Source organism: Mustela erminea, chromosome 5 (genome assembly GCF_009829155.1).
Source record: "Mustela erminea isolate mMusErm1 chromosome 5, mMusErm1.Pri, whole genome shotgun sequence".
Taxonomy (NCBI): domain Eukaryota; kingdom Metazoa; phylum Chordata; class Mammalia; order Carnivora; family Mustelidae; genus Mustela; species Mustela erminea.
This window is the reverse complement of record NC_045618.1, coordinates 5,046,354-5,071,476: the sequence shown is the minus strand read 5'-3', so window position 1 is coordinate 5,071,476 and position 25,123 is coordinate 5,046,354. Positions and strand designations below refer to the sequence as shown.

General features: G+C 42.0%; 1 protein-coding gene across 5 annotated transcripts in view; it reads right to left on the bottom strand.

The window, feature by feature from the left end:
- BLM (BLM RecQ like helicase) overlaps positions 1 to 25,123 on the bottom strand; it is a 128,332-nt gene that overhangs the window by 25,478 nt on the left and 77,731 nt on the right. For all 5 annotated transcript variants that reach the window (XM_032345485.1, XM_032345488.1, XM_032345489.1 and 2 more), the window contains 6 exons: positions 23,797 to 23,915; positions 22,799 to 22,912; positions 19,300 to 19,398; positions 18,952 to 19,100; positions 7,635 to 7,741; positions 5,608 to 5,768 (listed from right to left, as the gene is read on the bottom strand). In XM_032345485.1, the coding sequence (XP_032201376.1) occupies positions 5,608 to 5,768; positions 7,635 to 7,741; positions 18,952 to 19,100; positions 19,300 to 19,398; positions 22,799 to 22,912; positions 23,797 to 23,915 (749 nt within the window). The remainder of the gene's footprint in view (positions 1 to 5,607; positions 5,769 to 7,634; positions 7,742 to 18,951; positions 19,101 to 19,299; positions 19,399 to 22,798; positions 22,913 to 23,796; positions 23,916 to 25,123) is intronic.

Genomic DNA, 25,123 nt, shown 5'->3' with positions numbered 1-25,123 from the left:
TCTGTTGCTGATATGGAGGCATGAGGGGCACTGTCACAAACAAGTGTTCCCAGGGCTTTTGCTCCCAGATGTCACCAATGCCAGCTTTTCTGATGCTTTGGGGACAATGGCATTCTCATCTGCCCCCGTGCTTACCATCTGTGCTCCCAGTGGGAGCAGCTGACGGATCACACACGGGCTCCTTTTCCTCAACAGCTGATTTCAAAGGAAAAACTTGTGAATTTTTATTGGAACTCACGTGGGTAAAAGTCCGAGAGGTGCTTCTACTACAAAAAATACTGCAGACTGTGGGATTAGCCTATGCAAATTACTTAGGACAGGAAAGGTGGCAGTTAAATTTCAGGAGCTTCATAAATCCGCTTTTAGTAAAAAAAAAAAAATAATAATAAAATAAAATCATTTTCAAGAATATCCATTTTAGTTGCAAATGTAGGACTTACTAACCCAGACAAAACCATTACATCTCCAGCTTTATTATAGAAATAAAGCTGCAAGACACCCACCCCACCTTCAAGAAAATAAATAGCGGCTGTAAGAACAGTATTTCAAAAGCAGTGGAACTACCTGGCAGCCAGACGGAGGCTGAGGACATGGTCTCGGTGACCGAGGACTAGGGTGAGCAAGTGCAGGCCATGGAGAACATGGCCAGCAAACAGGCGTGCTTGGTGGCACTGGGGATGGCTGTGGCCTCATCAGCCCTCTAAATTTATGGCACTTTGATGGAAGGAAGTGTCCTTGGAAAAGAGAAAGTCTCCTGGAGCCTCTAGTGGTGGAGAGCAGGTGGAGAGGCTGTGCGGAGAGGTGAGGCAGCCAGCAGGCCTGCTGCGTTCCAAGAAGTGGGATTCGGGTGCGGCTCCCCTGTTCGGGTGCAGAGTGCAGGCTCCCAGTGAGGTGACCCCAATGCCAACTCCCCCTCTGTAAGCCTTTACATCGAGTCACTGGGAAAACTGGCTTAGTCAAGCTGTTACTTCCTTATTTCTGTTGCTTTTGAACCTTCAGACTATAATAATGTCTTTGTGGAGAAAAACAATGAGGTTTTAGTCTATCTTACAAGTCTAACAAGATCAAGGTTGTCCGGTGACTGTATAATTACACCTTGACTGTGAGGATTAGCCAGTCTGAAAACAGAAACAAAAACGCACCCATTTTCTTAAACTGTATTTTTTTTTTTTAAGATTTTATTTATTTATTTGTCAGAGAGAGAGCGAGAGAGAGCGAGCACAGGCAGACAGAGTGGAAGGCAGAGTCAGAGGGAGAAGCAGGCTCCCTGCGGAGCAAGGAGCCCGATGTGGGACTCGATCCCAGGACGCTGGGATCATGACCTGAGCCGAAGGCAGCTGCTTAACCAACTGAGCCACCCAGGCGTCCCTTAAACTGTATTTTTGATCAAAGTGTTTTATGTACATATATACAGATATGTATATATGTGTGCATGGCTATTACAGAACATTTATACTATATGTAAAGATTCAAAGAACTTGAAAAGAACTGCCTTTTTTCTTTTTTTCTCATCTATTTTTCTATTCAAAAAATTTTTAAAAGATTTACTTATTTTTTTGAGAGAGAGCTAGAGAAAGCAGTGGGGGAGGGACAGAAAGTGAGTATCTGCACTGAGCGCAGAGCCCAATGTGGGGCTTGATCCCAAGACCCCAAGATCACGACCCGAGAGCCGAAACGAAGAGTCAGACGCTTAACTGACTGAACCACCCAGGTGCCCCTTAATTTTTTTTTCTACAGCTGAGATTTCACACATTTAGGTTCCATTTGTCCCTGCGTTTCTCCATCCCTGGCATCTGAATATTTTCATATCATTATGAAATTCTTCATAAACCATTTTCTTTAAGATTTTATTTACTTAAAAAAAAAAAGATTTTATTTACTTATTTGAGAGAGAGTGGAGAGAAAGTATGAGAGGGGGGTCAGAGGGAGACGCAGACTCCCCGCTAAGCAGGGAGCCCAGTGTGGGGCTTGATTCCTGGACTCCAGGATCATGATCTGAGGCAAAGGCAGAGGCTTAACCAACTGAGCCACTCAGGCACCCGCTTCATAAACCATTTTCTTTCTTTTTTTTTTTTTTTTTAAAGATTTTATTTATTTGACAGAGATCACAAGTAGGCAGAGAGTCAGGCAGAGAGAGGAGGAAGCAGGCTCCCAGCTGAGCAGAGATCCCGACTCGGGGCTGGATCCCAGGACCCTGGGATCACGACCTGAGCCGAAGGCAGAGGCTTTAACCAACTGAGCCACCCAGGCACCCCATAAACCATTTTCAACACCAGGAATTCACTATAATGTACCCAGTCACTCTCTCAGGAAATTTAGGCTACTTACTATTAAGAATAACTCTATCAGGGCACCTGGGGGGCTCAGTCATTAAGTGTCTGCCTTTGGCTCAGGTCACGATCCTAGGGTCCTGGGATCAAGCCCCACATTAGGCTCCCTGCTCAGTGGGAAGCCTGCTTCTCCCTCTCCTATTCCTCCTGCTGTGTTCTCTCTCTCGCTGGCTCTTTCAAATGAATAAATAAAATCTTAAAAAAAGGATAGCGCTATCATACAGTCAATGACACTGTAATAACTTTGTATGGTCCTAAGTGGTTGGTACAATTATTATGGCTGGCATTTCATAATGCAGAGTTGTCAGGTCACTCTGTTGTATACCTGCAAGTAACACAATATTGTATACACCAAGTATACTTCAATTACAAAAATCCCCAAAACCCATATAAACACTGATGTAAATTCCACACATGCGTTTCAGATCTGAGGCTCCTGGAACAGTCTGCCATATTCTTTTCCAGAAAGGCTCTCAGGAGCATTGCAGGAAATCACCTCTTAAAGCACTGTCCCCCACAGTTAATAAAAGTTTGCTAATACAGAGGTGAAAATGGTCTCTCACTAATTTGTTTGGATTCCTTTAATAATTAGCAAAGTTGCACATTGAAGAACAATTCTACTTAGCCTTTTGTGGCTCCTTCTTTTCGACATCTCTTGATAGCCTGGGGTAATTTACTATTTGAGACTTATGTTTTTCTCATTGAAGTTTGGGGATATTTTATTTGCAAAAGACATTATTTCCCTAGTTGTTTGTTCTTTGCTATTGCCTTTAATTTTGTTCGACACAGAAGTGTTTAGTTATTTAGATTTTTAATCTTTCGAGCTCTTTTTAAGCTTAGGCTCTCTTCCAGCCAGAGTTCATACATTTAAAAATGCCAAAATTTTTATTTACCTGTGATTCATTTTGATAGGAGGATCCAAAAACGATTCCCCGCCAGCAGGTAAGTGTACCACTAGTTGGATCATCCTTCTTTCCTCATTATTTTTCAATATCATCCTTGCTACATACTGTTTTTACCTTTTTTATTTTTTTAAAGATTTATTTATTTATTTCAGGAGAATCTCAAGCAGACTCCGCCCTGTGTATGGAGCCCTATTTGGGGCTTGATCTCATGATCAAGAAACCCAAGAGCTGGATGCTCAACTGACTGTACCAACCAGGTACTCCGTTTTACATGTTTTCCTGTCTAATTTTGGATTTCTGTGTCACTGATCTGTCTGCAATGTACTGCAAAGCCAGGGTTCATGTGTTTTCATTTTCCTCCCAAATTCTTTCAGTTACTTTAACATGAATATTCTTCCAGGCAAACTTTAGAAAAAGTTTATCAAAGGGAAAAAAAAAATACCACACTGGAATTTTGCTTATTGCAATATACAAATTAGGGAAGACTGACATCTGTGATTACTTGACTCAAGATATGCTAGTGATACATTTCTGGATGTGATCTATCTGAAAGTGCCTTTCTGTTGTGCCCAACATCTGTGACAATGAGCTGGCTGTGAATCCTTCAATCCCAAGCTTTCCTCCTTTGATCCTGAAGACAGTGTGTTCCTGCTTTTACTATTTAATCAGACGGTCTCAGGCCTGCCTGCTTTTTATAGAGCACCCTACCTCTGTATCTTCGTGCGGATCATTTCTCTCAGCTCTCCGTAAACCAAACAAGGTGGTGAACTATGTCTACATGTATGTTTTCCCCCAGTGACTCTGAGATAATGCTTTTAAATTTGTTAAATATTTGTTATGGATTCATTTGGAACACATCAGTCTACTGTATCTGCTTCAGCCATCCTCGTTTCTTCCTTGGATACAATGATTATTCTTAGGCTGACATTTTCAAGTTACTCACTACCTCACTGATGCAGATGTCTGTACCAAGCTGAACCATTTGTGTCTTGATAATGATTCTACTTGTTTTTTGCCTTTTGTGCATTTTCTTATCTAGACAAACTACATTTTTTAAAAATTTGTGCCTTCCTCTTAGCCTGTCATCTTCTTATGGCAAAGTACTTCTAATTCATATATACTGAGTATTCTGACACCTTTCCAAGGACAGTAGGCTAATATCCTCTAAGATTTTCTCCTGTTTTCTGTTACAAAATAATTTTGAGAGATGTTTTTCCCTTGAGTCTTTGGGATAATTTCTCTTTTTGTGAATTGAAAACTTCACAGGCTAAAAAAAAAAGTTATTAGTTGTTTTTCTCAAATTCATCCTTGTATTTAGAGAGATCTAGCCAACACTGGCACCCGTCACCATATAGGACGCCTTGAGTGTTCTTAGCTTCCTCCCTCTTGATCCATGTGGGTAAAAATCTATCATCTCGGAAATCTCAACACAATTAGTTATTAGGGAAATGCAAATTAAAATCACAATGAGATGTCACTTCACATCCCCCAGGATAGATATAGTAAAAAAAATAAAGTAAAATAAAATAAAAAGTAGAAATAATAAGACAGAGACATTGGAACCTCATACATCACTGGTAGAAATGTAAAATTCTGTAGCTGCTTTGGAAAACAGTTTGGTAGCTCCTCAAAAAGTTAAACAGAGATTTATCATATGACTAAGCAATTCCACTCTTAGGTATCTATCCAAGAGAACTGAAAATATGTTCATACAAACACACGTACACAGATGTTCACAGAAGCATTATTCCCAATAGCCAGAAAGCGGGTGCAACTCAATGTCTACCAACTGATGAATGGGTAACAAACGAGGATACAGCCATGCAATGCTATCCGGAGCACAAAGAGAAATGAAGGACTGATACATGCTACAACAAGATACACAATGCCTTGAAAACATTATACTAAGTAAGAGAAATGAGTCACAAAAGAACCCATAATGTATCATTTCATTTATACGAAATGTCCAGAACAGGAAAATCTATACAGACAGATTAGCAGTGGTTCCACTAGTGGCTGCTGGGGACTGGGGAGTGGCTGCTAAATCGTACGAAGTTTCTTTTTGGGATGATGAAATATTCTGGAATTAGACAGCGGTGAAGCTTGCACAACCTTGTGAATATACCAAAAACCACTGACTTGTAAACTCTGAAAGGGCGAATTTTATGGTATATAAATTACAACTAAATAAAAAAAAATTTTTTTAAGAAAGAAAAAGCAACTTAAGAAAGCCTCAAAATGATCTGTTTTTAAATTTCAGTCTTATTTTGATGTTTGCTGTCTTTAAAGTAAAAACAGTTCTCATCTGGCATGTGCAAGTTTGTTCATACACTAAAAAAGATGACTTCCTTTGTTTATTCCAAAAACGTTACCTGGCAGCCGTCCTGATTAACCCACTTGTGCTGTACTTCGTCCCTGGCAGAGTCACTGAGGCCAGCGTGATACGCAAGAGCAGCGAGGCCATCTTTCTGTAAAGTGTCCGCCATGGTGTCACATTCCCGCCTGGAGAGGCAGTAGATTATCCCAGAGTCATCTGCCAAGAAACCAAAACAGTATTGAGACATGAGAGCCTTTAACACAAATAACAACACAATTTTCGTTATGTTCTTCTTTTTTTTTTAAAGTAGGCTCCACATCCAGTGTGGAGGCCAGTGTGGGGCTCAAACCCACGGCCCTGAGATCAAGTGACAAACCAAGAGATCCAAGAGTGGGATGCTCAACCAACTGAGCCACCCAGGTGCCCTTCATTATGTTCTTAGAAATACACAAACCATAAGCAGATCTTCACAGTCTACTTATAGTGGGGCAGGGCCACACAGGTAGAGTAATTCAAGCAAGGAGCTCATGTGTACTGGAAACCACAAGATGTGACCTTTTGTTCTGTCCCCCGAATGACTCCTGGGGTGGACCTGCAGGAAGCCTGGGCTCTCCTTCACATGGGCTATAAAATGGGCGGGCACCTTATACGAACGCTGCAGAGAGCATGTAGCAGTACATATCAGCCTTACAAATTCTCCTAGTTTTTTATTCAGTTTCCTTCTAGGAAACTAATCTAGGAAATAAAGTGGTACAGGGCTTCTACGAATAGTTTTGTTTCTCCTTTTGAAAATTAGAAAAATTTCAACGGCCAACATTAGGAAATTAACAAAGGAATTATGAAATAAGATATACTGAAACATTTTAAGTGATTTCCAAATTTTTAAAAAACCCCATGAAAATGCTCAAGATATAAAACAGGTTAAGGGTAGAAAAACTGTAGACATGGTATGCTAATGGAAAGAAAAATGCACACAATTGCTGGAAGGAAATAAACCCCTAACGGTAATGGTGACTTGTCTGGAAGTAAGGTTTGTCTTTTGCTTCTTTCTTCTTGTTGCTTTCTCGGTTTTCTTCGTGAGCACATGTTATATATACTTTTATGAGAATCACAAAATGAAAGGTATGAAAGAAAAAGTCCTTGCTTGTGGCAGAGCCAAAGGTATAGACAAACATGCTAACCATCTATATTCTCTGCCCGGGAGAAGGAGGCTTAGGAGGGAGATTGTGGATGACTCTTTGGTCTATCCCCCTTCATCGTTTGATTTGTTCAAATACATATACTCATTTTTTTAAGACTTTTTTTTTTTTTTTTTTTTTTAATGTGCTCTCTAGGGCACCTGGGTGGCTCAGTTGGTTAAACGTTTGCTTTTGGTTCAGGTCACAATGCCAGGGTTCTGGGAACAAGCCCTACAATTGCACCCCCTGCTCAGCAGGCAGCCTGCTTCTCCCTCTGCCTCCCTCCTCCCCTCTGCTTGTGCTCTCTCTCAAATAAGTAAATCTTAAAAAAAAAAAAAGAAAAAAAGTGATTTCCACACCCAATGTGGGGCTCAAACTCACGACCCCAAGATCATGAATCACTTGCTCCGATGGAGCCAGCCAGGTGCTCCACAAACATGTATACTAGTTTTTAAGAAATGAAACAAAGGTGGTTAACTTGGTTAACAGAAACACCTCTCTATGGGGAAGTAGAAAAGGCGTTACGTGGAAAACCACCAGGCATTTCAGGATCTCATTTTAGCTAACAGAACTCTGAGGCACTCTTGGGAGAAGGCCCTAACACAGAAAGCGGCATAATGCATACCAACAGAAGCCTGAGGAGAGACACTGAAATCGTGAAGTAGAACACGGGTGTGTAGGAGGGAATATTTCATATACTTTTTTCTTAGGGTTTATTGTTATCAAACCAAATGTGATTTTACAATTTCCAGGATTGAGAGAGTTGGCAATATTCTGTTCTATAAATAGCTAGTTAGTGCTATTATAACAAAGAATGTTTAATATGCACACTGATATATTCTATTGTGGTACTAAAAAGACATTTATTACTTCTAGACATAATCTGTCACATGGCTGTACTCACGTGGATGATGCTTTCTGATCCATTCTAAGCAATCAAATGCCACCTTCTTGGGTTTTTTCGGTAACACGTAGTATTTCAGATTATGTCTATTAAAGCTCATGCTGAACCTAGAAGTCCCAAACATAAAATTTTGTTATTATAAGAAAATATAGTTTTAGCCACCTTCACACATCGAACACTGCTTTTCCCCTTTGCCAACCTAATACCAAGCCATCCTGAGCTGAACACGGTCACTGGCAGCTTGCCTATCAGAACCCCAGAACGGAAGTCAGGTGAAGGGCTCGCGGACAGAAGGCGGATAAGGAGCAAATGTGTATGGACGAGATGACAAGGAGTCAAGAGGGCTGTAGAAGAGAATGTGTAGAAAGACAGGTGAGTCGGAAGCAGAGTCGCCAGGATGAGGTTGACAAGCAGAAACGATAAAACATTCCAAAGATTAAGAAAATCAGAGAAAACACACATTTCAGGCTATCGGTGTCCCCAAGTTTTGACTGCGTATGCGAAGAGCTGCTGGCAGGGTGGTAGCGGGAGCTCACACCCTCCACATCGTGGGTCACCGTTCTCTGCTTTGTGCCCCAGAGGGGATGTGGCTGACTCAGAGATGGACATGATCCTCTTCCGCTGGCCCTCTGCTCTGGCTGGCCCACTTCCTCCCTCCCGCTTCCTTAGGGAGCTTTTCCCCATTCCTTCGTCTCTTGTGTTTCAGTCTCTTCCACAAATTTTTCCCTTTTGTCTGAGTGTGTTCTATGGGACCACCAATCCTAAAAGCAACAGAAGGGCCCCTGCACCCTATATTCCACTGCGGCCGGCACCTCACCTCTTTCTTTCCCTCCAGTATTTTCTCAGAAGACACTTACACCCCCAACCAACTAACCACACATCCAATTTCGATTCTTGGCACCTCCATTCTGGCCTCTGCTGTTACCATTCTGCCCACATTTTTCCGTCTAGGCTTTTAAAACTAAATACGGGCGTGTGGGTGGCTCCGTTGGTTAAGCGTCTGCCTTTAGCTCAGCTCATGATCTCAGGGTCCTGGGATCCAGTCCTGCATTGGGCTCCCCACTCAGCTCTCCCTCTGCCTGCAGCTCCCCCTGCTTGTGCTCCCTTTCTCCCTTTCTCTGTCAAATAAATAAATAAAATTAAAACAAACAAGCAAAAAACACCTAAAGAAAGGTGAGGGGATAGTTATAGAGTCCTTGGCCCTGCAACACAGCCCCTGGTTCTGACATCTCCACAGGAAGGAGAGGTAACAGTTAAGGTCAGGGCATAAAGACATGCCCGTGCCTGCGTTGACAGAAGGAAAGAAAGAGATGGTAACTATAATAACCCATGGTTAAGGAGGATGCCTACGGACGAGGGGTGGGGATCAGAGGGAAGTACGATGGGGAATAAAACAACTTGCTTTCTGTCTTTGTCCATGAATCCAAGCTGGCTGGGTCCAGGTTTGTTGGCAGCGGCAGGATACACTCATTTGGTTTGAGGACAGAAGAATGACTCGTGTGTGGAGGGCAGCGTCCGTGTGAACGGACTGCTACGCAAGTCAGAAGGCCATGCAACAGGCCATGGTCATGTTCTTGCCGAGTGCGGGGAGCGCACTGGTCTTTGTGAGGACCTCACTCTGACCTCTCCCTCATTCCGCGTTGTTGGCCGGCCTCACAAAAACCTGCTACGAGCACCGACATGTTCACAGTCCACAGACTTGCCCCCACCATGCTCCTCTAATTTGTCTTCGTATCTTCTTCCTTTGCTTACTCCTTGAGTGGGGACCACTCCCCAATGTCCAGCCCATCTCTTCTCCCCCACATCACCTTCTTCAGGGACTTCACTTGCCAGTCTAAGCAGCACCCAGTGCCATCTCCACTTGCCCCAACTTCTGTCCCCCCCACTCCACTTAGACCTTAGTGTTCTAAAACACAGTCCAACTCCTTTATAAATCAGTGGCTGAAACAGGGGTATGCGTACCCGAGGGGTTCACAAAGACTTCTAAAGTTACATAAGCAAAGATAGCTGTAGAGGAATCAACCAGCAGATTCTCTGTTTTCACGTGGACCTTCTGTATTGGGCTCTGTGCTCAGTGTGGTCTGCTTGTCCTGCTCCCTCTGCTCCTAACCTCCCCCACACTATCTCTCTATCTCTTAAATAAATGAATAAATAAATAATCTTTAAAAAGAGAGTGTGCGTGCACAAGCAGAAGTAGAGGGAGGGAAGAGGAAAAGAGAGAATCTGTGGAGCCCGATGTTGGGCTCGATCCCACGACTCTGAGATCGTGACCTGAGCTGAAGTCAAGAGTCCAGTGTTCAAACGACTGAGCCACCCAAGTGCCCCTGAAACTTTCTTTAATCAAAGTACCAGAAACCCTTGGTAGGGCTTCATGTCTTTTAAAGGTTTTACATAGTTCTGTTGGGAGTAAAGTGTGACACAAGACATGAAGTACGCTGACCTTTGCTGGGATATTCTGATTTCAGACACACCGAGAGCAAAGTGGTGGCAGGGGAGATGATTTTCATCTTATGATACTGCTTCTTGCATAGCTGGCTATTGTCACAGGACTCCCTGCTCTAAGAGTCTTGTGAGACGTCTGCTAACCAACACTTTGAAACCATCCCTCTTATGCTATTTATATGCACGAAACACTGAGAGCTCTCTTCTAGGGCTGGAAATGGCAGAGGAACACGTAGCGGATTGTGGCAAGCAAAGGCAGTAGATAAAAGACTGATCCGTCTATGGACTATTTCGATCAATCGTTCTCAGTCAATTATTTACAATCACTGTTGCAGCAAAGGAAACCACAGTCCTGACAGGATGATGGCATAAAAAGAACTGCCCAGGTATACAAATGATGTAGATGGTCTTTTTTTTTTTTTTTTTTTTAAAGATTTTTATTTATTTGACAGAGAGAGACATAGCTAGAGAGGGAACACAAGCAGGCAGAGTGGGAAAGGGAGAAGCAGGCTTCCCACTGAGCAGGGAGTCTAATGCAGGGCTCGATCCCAGGACCCTGTGATCATGACCTGAGCCAAAGGCAGATGCTTAAAGACTTGAGCCACCCAGGCGCCCCGGTGTAGCTGGTCTTAAAAAATCAGTTGAGTTACTTTGGGCTTAGGTTGGGAATGGTGCATGAGTCTCCCTACCCATATGAACACTGAAATGACTATAGACAAGAATGGCCTTGTTACCTTTCCCTAAATTTTACATCATGTTTTAATTTCAGAACAATGTTTTATGTATTTAAAAAAAAAAAAAAGGTCTGGGTCAAAAAAGAGACCACAGCAAGTGCAGGTAGCATGAGAACCCGCGACTCTGCTCATGGGGATGGGAAACTGCAGGGCTCCTTTGGAAACCCCTGGCAGTTCTGCAGAAGGTGAAAAACAGTCACCCAACAAGTACGCACTTCCACTCTTATGTGAATGCCCACAAGAAGGGAAGGAGGAGGTCCACACAAAACCCTGTGTGTGAACATATATTTCAGCATTAGTCGTAAGAGCCCCAAATGGAAACAACCTAGATATTTACTAAATATAAAATGGGCCACACCCATACAATGGAATATTATTCAGCAATAAACTTTGAAAACATCATGTTAAGTGGAAGAAGTCAGTTACAGGAGACCACAGGTCAGATGATTTCATTTGTATGAGATAGCCAAAACAGGCAAATCTACAAGCAGAAGGCAGACTAGTGGTTGCGGGTAGGCATGTGGGGGAAGGGGAGTGACTACTACTGGACATGGGTGTTTTTGCAGGGTGAGGAAGACATTCCAAAATTGATTGTGGTGATGGTCACACAACTCACTAAAGCCCACTGAACTGTACCCTTTAAACAGGTGAATTGTATGGTAACATGGGTTACATCTCAATAAAGCAGTTATCAAAAACTGACACATCAGGGGCACCTTGGTGGCTCAGTGGGTTAAAGCCTCTGCCTTCGGCTCAGGTCATGATCTCGGGGTCCTGGGATCGAGCCCCGCATCAGGCTCTCTGCTCAGCGGGGAGCCTGCTTCCTCCTCTCTCTCTCTGCCTGCCTCTCTGACTACTTGTGATCTCTCTGTCTCTGTCAGGTAAATAAATAAAATCTAAACAAAACAAAACAAAACTGACACATCATCTGAAAAATTTCTAATATTTGTGTCATAATTAAAACAACAACATGGGCGCCTGGGTGGCTCAGTGGGTTGGGCCGCTGCCTTCGGCTCAGGTCATGATCTCAGGGTCCTGGGATCGAGTCCCGCATCGGGCTCTCTGCTCAGCGGGGAGCCTGCTTCCTCCTCTCTCTCTCTGCCTGACTCTCTGCCTACTTGTGATCTCTCTCTGTCAAATAAATAAATAAATAAATAAAATCTTTAAAAAACAACAACAACAACAACAACAACAACAACAACAACAACAACAACAAAAAACACCTTAGGGATGCCTGGGTGGCTCAGTCAGTTAAGCTTCTGCCTTCAGCTCAGGTCATGATCCCAGGGTCCTAGGATCGAGTCCTGCATCAGGCTCCTTGGTCAACCGGGAGTCTGCTTCTCCCTCTGCCTGCTGCTCCCCATGCTTGTGTGTGCGTGTTCTCTCTCTCTCTCTGGCACACAAATAAATAAAATCTTAAAAAAAAACACTTTAGAAATGTTACCTAATTATCTTAGTCAAACAAATTACTAAAAATAATAAAATGACATGACATTAGGAAATAAAATTATCAATCTCAAACTCAAAACCACAACAGATCTCTCTACTACAAAAGGCCTGCTGAACCGCAGCACACGGGCCAGTTTGCTACGTTGAGAATGTCGGCAGTTGCTTAGAGTTTGTTTTACCTGTTCTGTTGGAAAATAGGATGTTTGGAATTACCAAATATTTTTCTTTTAAGATAAAAACATAAGCAGGGGGAGTGGGAGAGGGAGAAGCAGGCTTCCGGCTGAGTAGGGAGCCTAATGCGGGGCTCGATCCCGGGACCCTGGGATCATGATCTGAGCCAAAGGCAGACGCTTAACAACTGAGCCACCCAGGTACCCCTGGAATTACCAAATATTCTAGCCAGAGACAGGTCCCATCAACTGATGGATGTATAAATAAACACAGGAAGGCCCATACAATGGAAGATTATTCAGCCTTAAGGAACCCAGTACTGATACATGCGGCCACAGGGATGAGCCGTGAGAAGACTGTGCTCAGGAAAAGCCGATGGGCACAGAGAAGGGGAACATGGGGAGTGACCACGAACGAGTAGCAGGTTTCTTTCTGAGGTGATGAAAATGTTCTATGCTTAGATTTGGGGGATGGCTGGATAACTCTGTGAAGACAAAAAAATCCCCGAATGCTAATCTTTAAATGGGTGAATTTTATGATATGTCACTTATCTCCCTCTCTCTCTCTCTTTTTTTTTAAGTAGGCTCATGCCCAATGTTGGGCTCAAATTCACCACCTGGAGATCAAGGGTCTCAATCTATCGACTAAGTGAGCCAGGCACCCAAATTGTATCTTAAGATCTTATTTTTAAAAAAGCTTGAGACTCCATGGTATCTTCACTTAGGGAGTAATTTATCAGTTGACATTAACATGGTAACTATGATTAGGTCCAGGGTGTCAAACTCATATGTCATTTTAAGTGATGTGTCAGGAAATGGAATCAATTTGTGCTCAGCTCTTGTTGCTTTTGAAACTGAGATAGTTGTCAAGGGGATGTGTACCACACAGTTTACGTGGATTGAGAAAGTCAGAATTTTCCTTTTAAATAAATGAAAGTAAGTTTAATTTAGGTGATGGGTTTGGCAACAAATGCTGGCTTGGCCAACCAAGTTATATAGAAGTCACATCCCAGTATTTGAAAGAGCTAACTGGTAGCCACAAATTTTGATAAAACTATTATTTAAAAGCCTATCCCACAATAAAAATACCTTAGATTTATAATATGTAATACAGCAATAATATTATAATATTATAATATATTAATTATATATTAATATATATCATATATTAATATATTATTATTTATATATATTAATATATCAATTATATTTATGTTGTATAATATAAATTATATATAATGTTTAAAATGTTGGGACGCCTGGGTGGCTCAGTTGGTTGGACGACTGCCTTCGGCTCAGGTCATGATCCTGGAGTCCCGGGATCGAGTCCCGCATCGGACTCCCAGCTCCATGGGGAGTCTGCTTCTCCCTCTGACCTTCTCCTCGCTCATGCTCTCTCTCACTGTCTCTCTCTCAAGTAAATAAATAAAATCTTTAAAAATAAAATAAAATAAAATAAAATAAAATGTTTCAGCAAAGTGTACTGAAACTAACAGCATTTTGATTTCCCCAACTCTTCCAAATGTAAAGGATACAAGATGCATTTCAGTGAGAGGAACAAGAATACTGATTGATCGATTAATTAGTGGGGGAGAGGCAGACGGAGAGAGAATCTCCAGCAGGCTCCATGCTCGGCGCAGACCCTAATGTGGGGTTCAAACTCACAACCCTGAGATCACGACCTAAGCAAAAAACCAAGAGCCAGATGCTTAAGCTACTGAACTACCCAGGCACCCAGGAACAAGAATATTTAATGGTCATTAGAAAAGTCTTGGTAAAGTATTTTTTTATAGCATGTTTCCCAGAAAAAGTAAAGTGAGTAACTAATGATCTGACTTATTTTGCTAGTCAAATAGTTTACAACTCTTCACTTTCCACAAAATTGAAAGGATTTGAGATGTCAGCTGACAGATCATTAAAAATAATTTTTGATGACAGATCATTATGTAATTTTGGCATATACGTCAGAAAAAATTCAAATAATTGAGTGTTACTGTTATAATAAATGCTTTCCATTCCCATCTACATGTTTGTGTGAGCAACGGTTCTCAATGCTCACATCTATAAAAATAAGAAATACGAGCTGTTTTGATTTGTCAAAATAAATGTTGTATCAGCTAGCTGAAAGAAGTCCTATCTCATCAAATTACACATTCCCAATCGAAATGTATGCTAAAATTTGAAAAATATGGTTAAACTAATGATTATAATAGTTCAATCTGGAAAAAAATTTTGGTATGGGAAATTAAAAAAAACAACTTTTAATTTATGCATCTATTTTCTTGCAGGTAAGTACAGTAGACTAAGCAACAAGACTTCACGCATAAAAATATACTGCCTTAGGATAAAAATCTGTGGGGAAACTGAAAGAGAAATAGGAGTTCACAGAGAAAAAGGAAAGATATAAACTATCTGTTAAAGAACATTTTGAAGATAAAGTTAAAAATTTTTAATGTGTTTTTTAAGTGAGTGAAAGTAGGTACAAAATTTCCACTATATTTATATTCTACTGGAGACATTTAAAAGGGCCAGGTCACAATTTTATTTTAAAATGTTATTTACCACAGAACACATTCTCTTTATTTAAAACTCATGCTGAAAAATTTCTGGTGTTAGGTTAGAAACACACAAGGGGTACGGTTTTCCAACATCCTTTCAGGAGGCCCATATGACCACAAAAAGCAGGAAGACTGAGGCCATGACCATCCCTACCCACCCCTTAAACATCCCCCGTACCACTGAGCTAAAAATCAAATTCATTACCCACTCCTCCACCCCTGCTCCCTTCCTGCACGTCCAATTATGGTCAGTGGCGGTGGTCACCCGCATAAGACACTGTACACAGAAACTTCCATGACATCTGCCTTTCTAACGCCATCAGCCGCCCGTCTCCTAGATTCAGCTGTGCTTTCCCTCCACCCTGTCACCTCTATGCTCTGCTGCTGCCACCATCGTCACCATCTCCTAGAACGCTAGAGGCTTCTGGCCTCTGATCTCTCATTCCTCTGCTCAACCTTCTGTTTCACTGCCAGCATGATCACTCTACCACAGGGCTCAGGTCAAGCCACTTCCGGCCACGCTGCCCACAGGACGAAGTCCAAACACTTTATCATCGCGAAATGCAAGATCCCCGCGACTGGGCGTCGACCTGCCTACCCAGGGCCAGCCCTTCTCCAGGTCTCTCCACTCACGCCATGACTTATCATCCGTTCCTTGGAACCAACTTGTACTTTGATGCCCAAAACTCCAGCCCCGAATCCTCACTCTCCACCCATGAAAGTGCCATCCTCACCACTTCACACCCACAAGGATGTGTATAACCAAAGAGGCACACGGTAACACGTGCTGGAGCGGACAGGGGGAGACCACAACCCTCACACACTGCATGCTGTCGCTGCTTTGGAAAACCGCCTGCAGTTTGCATGGCCCGGTGACGCCCCTGCTGGACAGATGTCCCCGAGAAATGAAAGCCCCTGTCTATGTGACAACTTAGACACAAAGGCTCGTAGAAGTATTCCTAAGTATAACAGCCACAAAATGGAAACAACTCAAAATGCTACCACATGATAAACAAATGAATAAAATGCAGAGCGTACACCTACGATGGCGTATTTTTTTGTCACTGAAAACAGAATGAAGTACTGTCACATGCCGCGAGGCAGATGAACTGTGGACACATGTGATACGTGAGAGGCCAGCTACAGCAGGCCACGTCCTGTAAAATTTTGTTTGTTTGTTTTTCTGAAGACTTTGTTTATTTATTTGACACAGAGAGAGAGATCACAAGTAGGCAGAGAGGCCGGCAGAGAGAGAGGGGGAAGCAGGCTCCCTGCTGAGCAGAGAGCCCGATGCGGGGCTCAATCCCAGGGCCCTGAGGTCATGACCTGAGCCGAACACAGAGGCTTAACCCACTGAACCACCGAGGCACCCCTAAAATTCTGTTTATATGAAATGTCCAGCTTAGGCAAAAATATATAAAGACACGAAGTAGATCAGTGGTTGTCTAGGGCTGGGGAAGTGGGGGGTAGTCGGAACTGCTAATGGGTATGGAGTTTCTTTTAAGGGAGACAGAAATGTTCTAAAAGTAGTGGTGGGATTGCACAACACTGTGAATAAACTAAAAAAAAAAAAAAATCCTAGAATTGGACACTTTAAAAAGGTGCATTTTAAGGTATGTAAACTATATCTCAATGCAGCTGCTTAAAAAAAAGACTACTCAGCCTACAAAGCCCGCTTCCCATATAAAACCCCATCCGACCCCTCCTCATTAACAACCAGTTGTTATTTTGGGTTATCGTCAGTCTTGCCTTCCTGAGTTCCTGCAGTCATAATTTACATCTCTAATTACCACTTACTTCATTCTGCAACTTATTAAAAAGTATTTAAAGGGTTCTGAAACCAGACTATTTGGGTTTAAGTCCTCCCTCCATCATTTGCAAAGCATATGACCTTGTTCAAGTTACTTCTCTGTGCCTCTGTTTCCTCATTCCAAAGTGAGGAAAATAGGAGTACTTACCTCATAGGCCTTTTGGGTGGAAAAATGAATTCACATACATAAAAGGTCAAGAATAGTGCCTGGCACACCCTATAGGCTAAATATGTAACTGTCAGCTCCTGTTACTACCGTATTACACTACATTGTTGTATCAGCTGTCTATACGTCTGTCTCCTCTTTCTCAGCTTATATTTTAAGGTCCTAAGGAAAAGGAATAAAATCTCTATTTTATTATCTACCCTCGTATTTCCCAAAGAAGAAGATCAGCAGAGTAGCTGTAGGAGAGGAGCACAGGGCCCAGGCTCGAACCCCAGGGAGACCTGCCTTCACCGGGGCCCATGATACAGCAGCAGCTGGGTAAATTTAATCCAAACAAGGACCGATTGGCAAAAGAGATCAGGAAAAAATGTATCAGAAAGTGTCTGTTAAAATCTTTTACTTCCACTAAGAGATTTAAACTCTCCCAAATATAGAAATACCAAATATATTAAGGAATCAACAGAGTTGCCCAAATTTTCATATTTTACCCACATTTACCAAAATTCCTCCATATGTTCCATTTATTCATTCTTACTGAGTGCCAATTATGCACAGGGTGCCACATGCTAGACTCAGGAAATGTACAATCTATTGCTTTTCCAGGCTGATCTCCTCACATGACTAGGAAAAGATTTTAAAGGTGTCTGTCTCTGAATGCATAAGAGCAATGTTTACTCAAACAAAAACGACAAGTTCTGTACTTAGAAAAATTATTCCAAAGGTGAACTGAATTTATATAATTTCTTTTAACTATGTGCATTGGTAATTAATATGACTGGCCTAAAAGGAGGAGTAGACTGCATCTGGCATAAATTTAATGGAAAAAAGCTAAAAACATTGCCTATTAAAAAAAAAAGAAAGGCTCCTACAGATCAGTGCGGTACTTACAGAAGTGAATTTCTAGCATGTAGATTATTCCCTAGAACCTAAAGCATAATATGATACTTAAATATAATGTTATAAAGTATATCAATTATGGAAGCAAAACCCCCCCACCCCCAAATTCTACACAAACACCCTTCTGCAAGTGGGATTAAAGTAGAATATCCCATATCAAATTTTGGGATTTCACAGAGAAAATTCTGAGGACTCAAAAATTCATGTGCTCAAGAATGCCAGTTTAATCTGCAAAGGTCCCTGGAGCTGTCTTAATCTCATACTCCCCCATATCCTTCATGTGGCACTTTCGGTTCTTCCTGTAACCTGCAGAACGAGGCTGCTGTTTTTACCGAAAATATTTAGAGAGCCAGCTTACTGTCTGTATTTCCAAATGAACCAACACATCAGTCATTTCTTCAGGCATTCCTCAAACTCAAAGCACCCCTGATAAATTAGAAGGGAGAAGTATTTTCACTGGCACACAGCAGCTGCTGAGTAAGTATCTGCTAAGCGAGTGCACCTCAGAGAATGCACCTGCCTCTACCAACTCATGGAAAGAACAATCCAGTACAACCCAGATATGCGGGGCTACTCCTTTATAGCTGTTTCTGTTACGAGTAATTATGGATTTGGTGGCAAGAAGAAACACTTTGCTGTTGAGATGAAAACAAAGTATAAAAGCTGTTACACATCGTTTCTGGATGGGTTTCAGCATCTTGGATTAAGTGGGGCTTCAGGGGAAAATGAAAGAGCAGGGTCATCCGTTCACTTCCTGATGTATGCTCTAGGATATACAGGAGCCGGAATCACCTAAACACAAGCTAATTTGCTCCTGGGACCTCCTAGAGTTATCAGGTACAGCACATACTTTATCCCTACTTCCAAAATAGCTATGGGGATAGAGCTTTAATTTTAGTAAGGAAAAAGCTAGTAGGGCTTGGTTCCCATATTTCGCTGCACACTGGAGTCACTCGGGGACTTTTTAGAAACATAATGGCTCCCAGCCCCCCAAATTCTGATCTAAATGACAGAGTGCAATCTGTGCCTCGGGGTTTTCAAAGCTCAGTCTGTGATTCTCCTGTTTTAATTCAGGACTTTCAGCAACTTACACCTGAGGCTGGAGAATCTTCAGCTGAGTGAGGATGTCCTTCTGTACCCTGGGGTTAGCTGTGGCGGTAAGGGCCATCACTGGAACAGAAGGGAACTTCTGGCGAAGCATATTCATTCTTTTGTAATCTTGGCGGAAATCATGTCCCCACTAGTTGGAAAAAAAAATACTGCTTTTCAGACTATCTGGATCTTCCTTACATAAAGAGAAAACACTGCTCACTGTACTGAAAACCACTGTATTCTTCAGCGAGCTAGAAGAGTAAGTTACCAATTTCCCTCTATTCTGAAAATACATATCCTATTGATAGTACATATTGAGATTTCAAGTCACATAAACCAGTATTTACCTGACTGACACAATGTGCTTCATCAATGACAAAACGTGCTAAGAGCTTCCTCTCATACAGATTCTCCAGCGTGGAAATCAGTCTATTACTTGCACAGACCTAGAGCAAAAATGTATTCATGAGAGATCTGAAAACATTTAAACACCACATCACCTTAAGGGCTCTGTTGTCTTTAAGTTTCACTACAACGTAAGCTGTATTAAAACCTCCATATAAAAGAAGTTCTTACTTCAATGTATGAAGAATATTGGCAGAAGTAATAGAAAATTCTGAATAAGACCTTCTAGAATATTCACCCCCATTTAGCAAGCAATTATGTATTAGGTCAGTGGTTCTAAAGCATTTTTTCTGCCTCAATATACCTGAGGTTCACCACACATTTATGCTGGTAACAAGGTTATAGATGTATGTTGTGGGAGGGCATGCTATTTGGGGGGTGGCGACACACACACTTGTATGTATGTATGTACCTCATGGTTCCGTCTATACAGGGCCTAGAAGCAATGATGTCCCAGTGGCAATGACAAAACCTGGCATCCATATCTAGACAAGGACATGTCAAGAGGACACAGAAGCAGTGAGTTGGAACTCTTCTACTAGCCAAATCTAGGACAATTAGAACATCCAAGTAAATAATGAGAACTGATGATAGCCCCCTGACAAATTAAGAACCCATGACTTTTGGGACGCCTGGGTGGCTCAGCTGGTTAAGTGGCTGCCTTCGGCTCAGGTCATGATCCCAGTGTCCTGGGATCGAGTCCCAAATCAGGCTCCTTGCTCAGCGGGGAGCCTGCTTTTCCCTCTGCCTCTGCCTACCACTCTGTCTGCCTGTGCTCATGCTATCTCTGTCTCTCTCTCTCTCTCTCTAACAAATAAATAAAGAAAATCTTAAAAAAAAAAAAATTCGGCCTGCCTCTCCATCTGCTTGTGATATCTCTCTGTCAAATAAATAAATTAAAAACAAATCTTAAAAAAAAAACAACAAAAAAACCCCATGACTTTAAGTTGATATAAATACATAAGTAGATAAAAGGGAAAGCTCTTCATCATAAGAGAATGCCAGCTAAGTCAGAAAAATCATCATTTGGCATCCATTATAGTAAACACTGACAGGGAGTCATCAACGGATGATAAAAACTCTCTTGGGTAAGTCTGATGAGTAATAAGATACTTATCCAGTCTCAGAGTATCCCACAGCAGGATATCTGCCAATTGCAAAAGCCAAAATGTACATTTATTTTTGTAATTATTATAGTAATCGCAACAACGACAAAAAAAGGAATTTTGTAGTGGAGAAACTGGACAGACATCACCTCAACCAAGTGATCAAAGTTAACTAACATGACCGGTAACAGAAGGAACAGACATCCGGTGCCTCCCACTCGGATGCGAGAACATGTCGCCACCTCTGTGATACTTCTGCCAAGACGAGTAACATCAACCTCATCATGAGAAAACAAAGATACATTTGAATTGAGGGACAGTCCTCAAAACAAGTGGCCTTTACTCTTCACAACTTGTCAAAATCATGAGAGACAGAAAAACCTTAAAGAGACATGACAACCGAATGCAATGCATAATCCAGGATCTTCTTTTGCTATAAAGGACATTACTGGGACAACTAATGAGACTGGAATGAGGTTTACCGATTAAGCCACTGTACTGTATCAGTAAAAATTTTCTCATTTTAACGATTGTTCTGAGGTTATGCAAGAGAATTTTTTTTTATTTTTTATTTTTTATTTTTAAAGACTTTATTTATTTGACACAGAGAGAGAGAACACAAGAAGGGGGAATGGCAGGCAGAGTAAGAGGCAGGCTCCTCGCTGAGCAGAGAGCCTGATGCGGTGTCCATCCCAGGACCTCGGGATCCTGACCTGAGCCAAAGGCAGATGCTTAACTGACTGAGCCAGCCAGCACCCTGGAATTTGTTTTTAGGAAATGCACAGTGAAGTATTTAGGGTTGAAAGGGAGAGCATGTTTGCAACCTACTCTCAACTATTTTAGGAAAAAAGTAAAGAGAGAGAACAATAAAGCAGTTACAGTAAAGTGTTACCATTAGGGTTTCAGGGTAAAAGTAATACAGGAATCCTTGTACTATAATGTGTATCAGAAATTATGTCAATGACTCAGTCGGTTGGGTGGCTCAGTTGGCTAAGAGTCTGCCTTTAGCTCAGGTCATGATCCTAGGGTCCTGGGATTGAGTCCCACTGAGCAGGCTCCCTGCTCAGTGGGGAGTCTGCTTCTCCCCCTCCCCCTCCCCCCTGCTCGTGCTCTCTCTCAAATAGATAAAATCTTTATTAAAAAAGATTATGTCAAAAATCTAAAAATATTATGTATTCTAGTGGGCTTTAATGAGATAATAGTAAAATATATTGGTCTCTGCTTCCAGTTCCTGGCACAGAGCTCTTGAAACCTTTGTAATTTGCTAAGTGATAAGAACAGAAGCCTCCCTGGTTCTAATAGTTGTCTCTGACCCCATCCTTGATGCAGGGCTCCTAAAGCCCTTCTAAATTCTTTTTTTTTTTTTTTTAAAGATTTTATTTATTTATTTGACAGAGAGAGAGGAGGAAGCAGGCTCCCTGCTGAGCAGAGAGCCCAATGCAGGGCTCGAGCACCCAGGACCCCGAGATCATGACCTAAGCCCAAGGCAGAGGCTTAACCCATTGAGCCACCCAGGCGCCCCGCCCTTCTAAATTCTTAAGTGTTAAGAACAGCAGGAGCATCTTTTGTTCTGGGGCAGTGACTCTGGGTGAGGGCTGCTCACCAGGAGACCGAGCCATGATCAGAAGCCTGGAATTCTCAGGAGCACCCCATCCTGCAGAGAGGGGAGAGGGGCTGGAAATGATCTTGCTGACATGAGGCAGCCATAAAACCCCCAGAGTTGGGGGTTTGGCGGGCTTCCAGGTTGGTGAACATGTCCACATGTGCAGGGTCAGGCATCCCAGTGCCACGGGGACAGAAGCTCCTGAGCTTGGGACTCACCTAGTCCCTGTCCTGTGTCTCCCTCCGCTGGCTGTTCATCTGCATCCTTTATCACATCCCATAATAAAATGGTAAATGTGAAGTGTTCCCTTGAGTTCTGAGGGCCGCTCTAGTACACGAATTGAACCTGAGGAGGGGAGTCATGGGAACCTCTGATTTATTAGCCAAATCGGACAGAAGTTATGGGTAACCTGGGGACTTTCAACTTGCTGCTGGCATCTAAAGAAGGGTGGGAACCATCTCGAGGGGCTGAGCTCTTAACCCACGGGATCGGACGCTATCTCCATGCAGACACTGTCAGTATGGAGTGGCACTGCCGGGGTTACAGAGAGCTGCTCAGAACGAGGAAAAAGTCCACACATTTGGTCACCAGGATTCAAACACTCTATGTGATGGTAAAGGAGAAAACAAGAGGGGGGAAGACTGGGTTCTTCCCTCCTCAGGAGGCAGACTTGGGCTGTTTTTCAAACACAGCTTTAATACCATATTTTAAAATAACAGTATCAATACACACCTTCTCTGGAGTGACATACAGAAGTTTTATAATTGGGTCTTTCTTGGATAACTGCAGGTAAATACTTGTGGCTTCTGAGTCAGTCTTATCACCCGTCAGATAGGTAGCTGGGATCTAAGCACAAAAGTAGCAAACATAAACACAGACGTGTCCTCAGTCTCTATGTTTTAGAAGTCATGTATCAAAAATGGGTCAAAGGGAAGACAATCTCAGCGCAGTGGAAGTAAATAGATAGCATATATTTAAAAAAAAAACAAAAAAACTTCTCTTAGCCATAACTCAAAATATTCCCATTATTTATTTCCTTCTCTTTTTTCCTTCCTCTTTTCTTTACTGCTTTTGCTTTTCATATCTGTAAGTAAGATAAATATGAATTCAGTACCCAAGAGCGTCGCATCCTGAGGTATGGCTCGTTTTAGTTTGGGCAAAGGTATCTCCAGTGTTTTAAAGCTCAGGGACGGTGAGAGTAGCATCAGGCCTGATGGGCCACAGGGGATGGGCACTGCACAAACACATTCTTTGGAAGAAAAATCAAACCAGCGGTCTTGTTGAGGGGTGGGAGCTCATAATCTTGAAAATATGCAGGATTTGGTAGAATATATTCATATACGTTCTTAACCTCGGCCAAGAGGAAAAAGGACGCCAGTGTGGGGGTGCTCCTGTACGCATTTTAAGATGTGAAGAGAGTGGGAACTGTGGGGATCTCGCAGTAGTAAGAAAAGAAATCCTTTCACATTAGTAAAAGAAATTCAAATCAGGAAAATATAGGTTAAAAGTTCTTGCTAAATTACATTTTTCTAGAATAAAATCAGACTGAACTACAGAAGGTTATCTGTATTGGAATTTTCAAAGACTCGTACAACTTAATGAAACTGCTGTGCTTTATGTTTGCAATTCACAAACTACTTTATGAAAAAGGTTACTCAGAGTACTGAAATACAATTATTTTTACGTCTTTATTAGTATTTTTTATTGTAATTGGTAGTATTTTAACTTACATCCAAGGAAGTCAGCTTTTGGACTTGATCTACTATGAGTGATCTCAAGGGAGAAATGACAATCGTGACGCCAGGAGAGACACAGGCAGGGAGCTGGTAACACAGACTTTTACCACCTCCTGAAAGGACAAAAAAACCCCCCCAAAACCTGTCAGGTTCAATCTTGAGAGCATGAAGGCAAAAGTTACGAACCAAATCATACAGTAATATTTAAAAGCAATTAACTAATAGGACACCAAGTGACATTCAGCACCGTGCCAACAGTTTGCCTTATCTGAATGAGCCAAAATATTTAGACAATTTAAATGTGTGAAAGTTACCTTTTAGGCCATCTTGTGTAGGCTTACATGAATGCAAAAGCAGGAATCAGGGCAGGGAACTTAGAGGCAATAGAATTGCTTTAAAAATCTACTTGGGAAATCCAAACACCGTAAAAGGGGTATTCTATCACAGTGTTAGGATGAAAATAATTACCTGGTATAACATTTAATTTTTAAAGACTTAAAATGTGACAAAATATACATCACGTAGGACCATAGTGACCATGGTTTAACACTTCTTAGATGATCAGAAAACACTTGTAGGATGCACTTTTTTAAACTAGCATGAACCTGTCAACGCTAAATACCCATGCTTTGACTCCCAGTACTCTTATCAATAAGGCAATGTTCCCAATATTCCTTTGAGATTAAAGAAGGATAGAACTACACTGGGGTATACTAACAGAACATGAAGAGAAAGACACCCTGAGACACACCCCCGTCTCTCCATGTAACTCAAATTCAAAATGGTAAGATAATCAATACACATTAAATGCTACCTAAAATGATTCGTCTCTAATTTTCAACTTCTCCCATCACTAATAGTAGAAGCTTGTGCCTGGCAGTTTCCAAGACTTCGTTTTTGGTTTTGAACTATACATCACATTCTACCTCTTTACCTATGGCTAAACGCTTTTCGTCGGATGGTCACGACATTCTGTGAAGTAGGTGCTTTACTGTCATCCTCACTGGACACAGGAGGCAGCTGGCATGTGGGCTGAAGGGCCTTGTTCAAGGTCATGCTGCGAGTAAGTGGCAGGGCTGCATGATGAGGCCAGGCCATAGCTCCAGAGCTAAAGATCTTAACCACCCTTCAACACTCCACTGAACCAAAAAAGTGCCAGAGGCGAGCAAGGCCTCAGACGGTAATTCTTTGTTTAAGTGCCAGACTAATTTAGACTTAAAGAAAGAGAAAGAGAGAGAGAGAGAGAGATTCTAGGTTGACTGAACACAACAAGCTCTGAGTTGAAAATCTTAAAGGGCCATTAGCGCTATCACTTTGACAG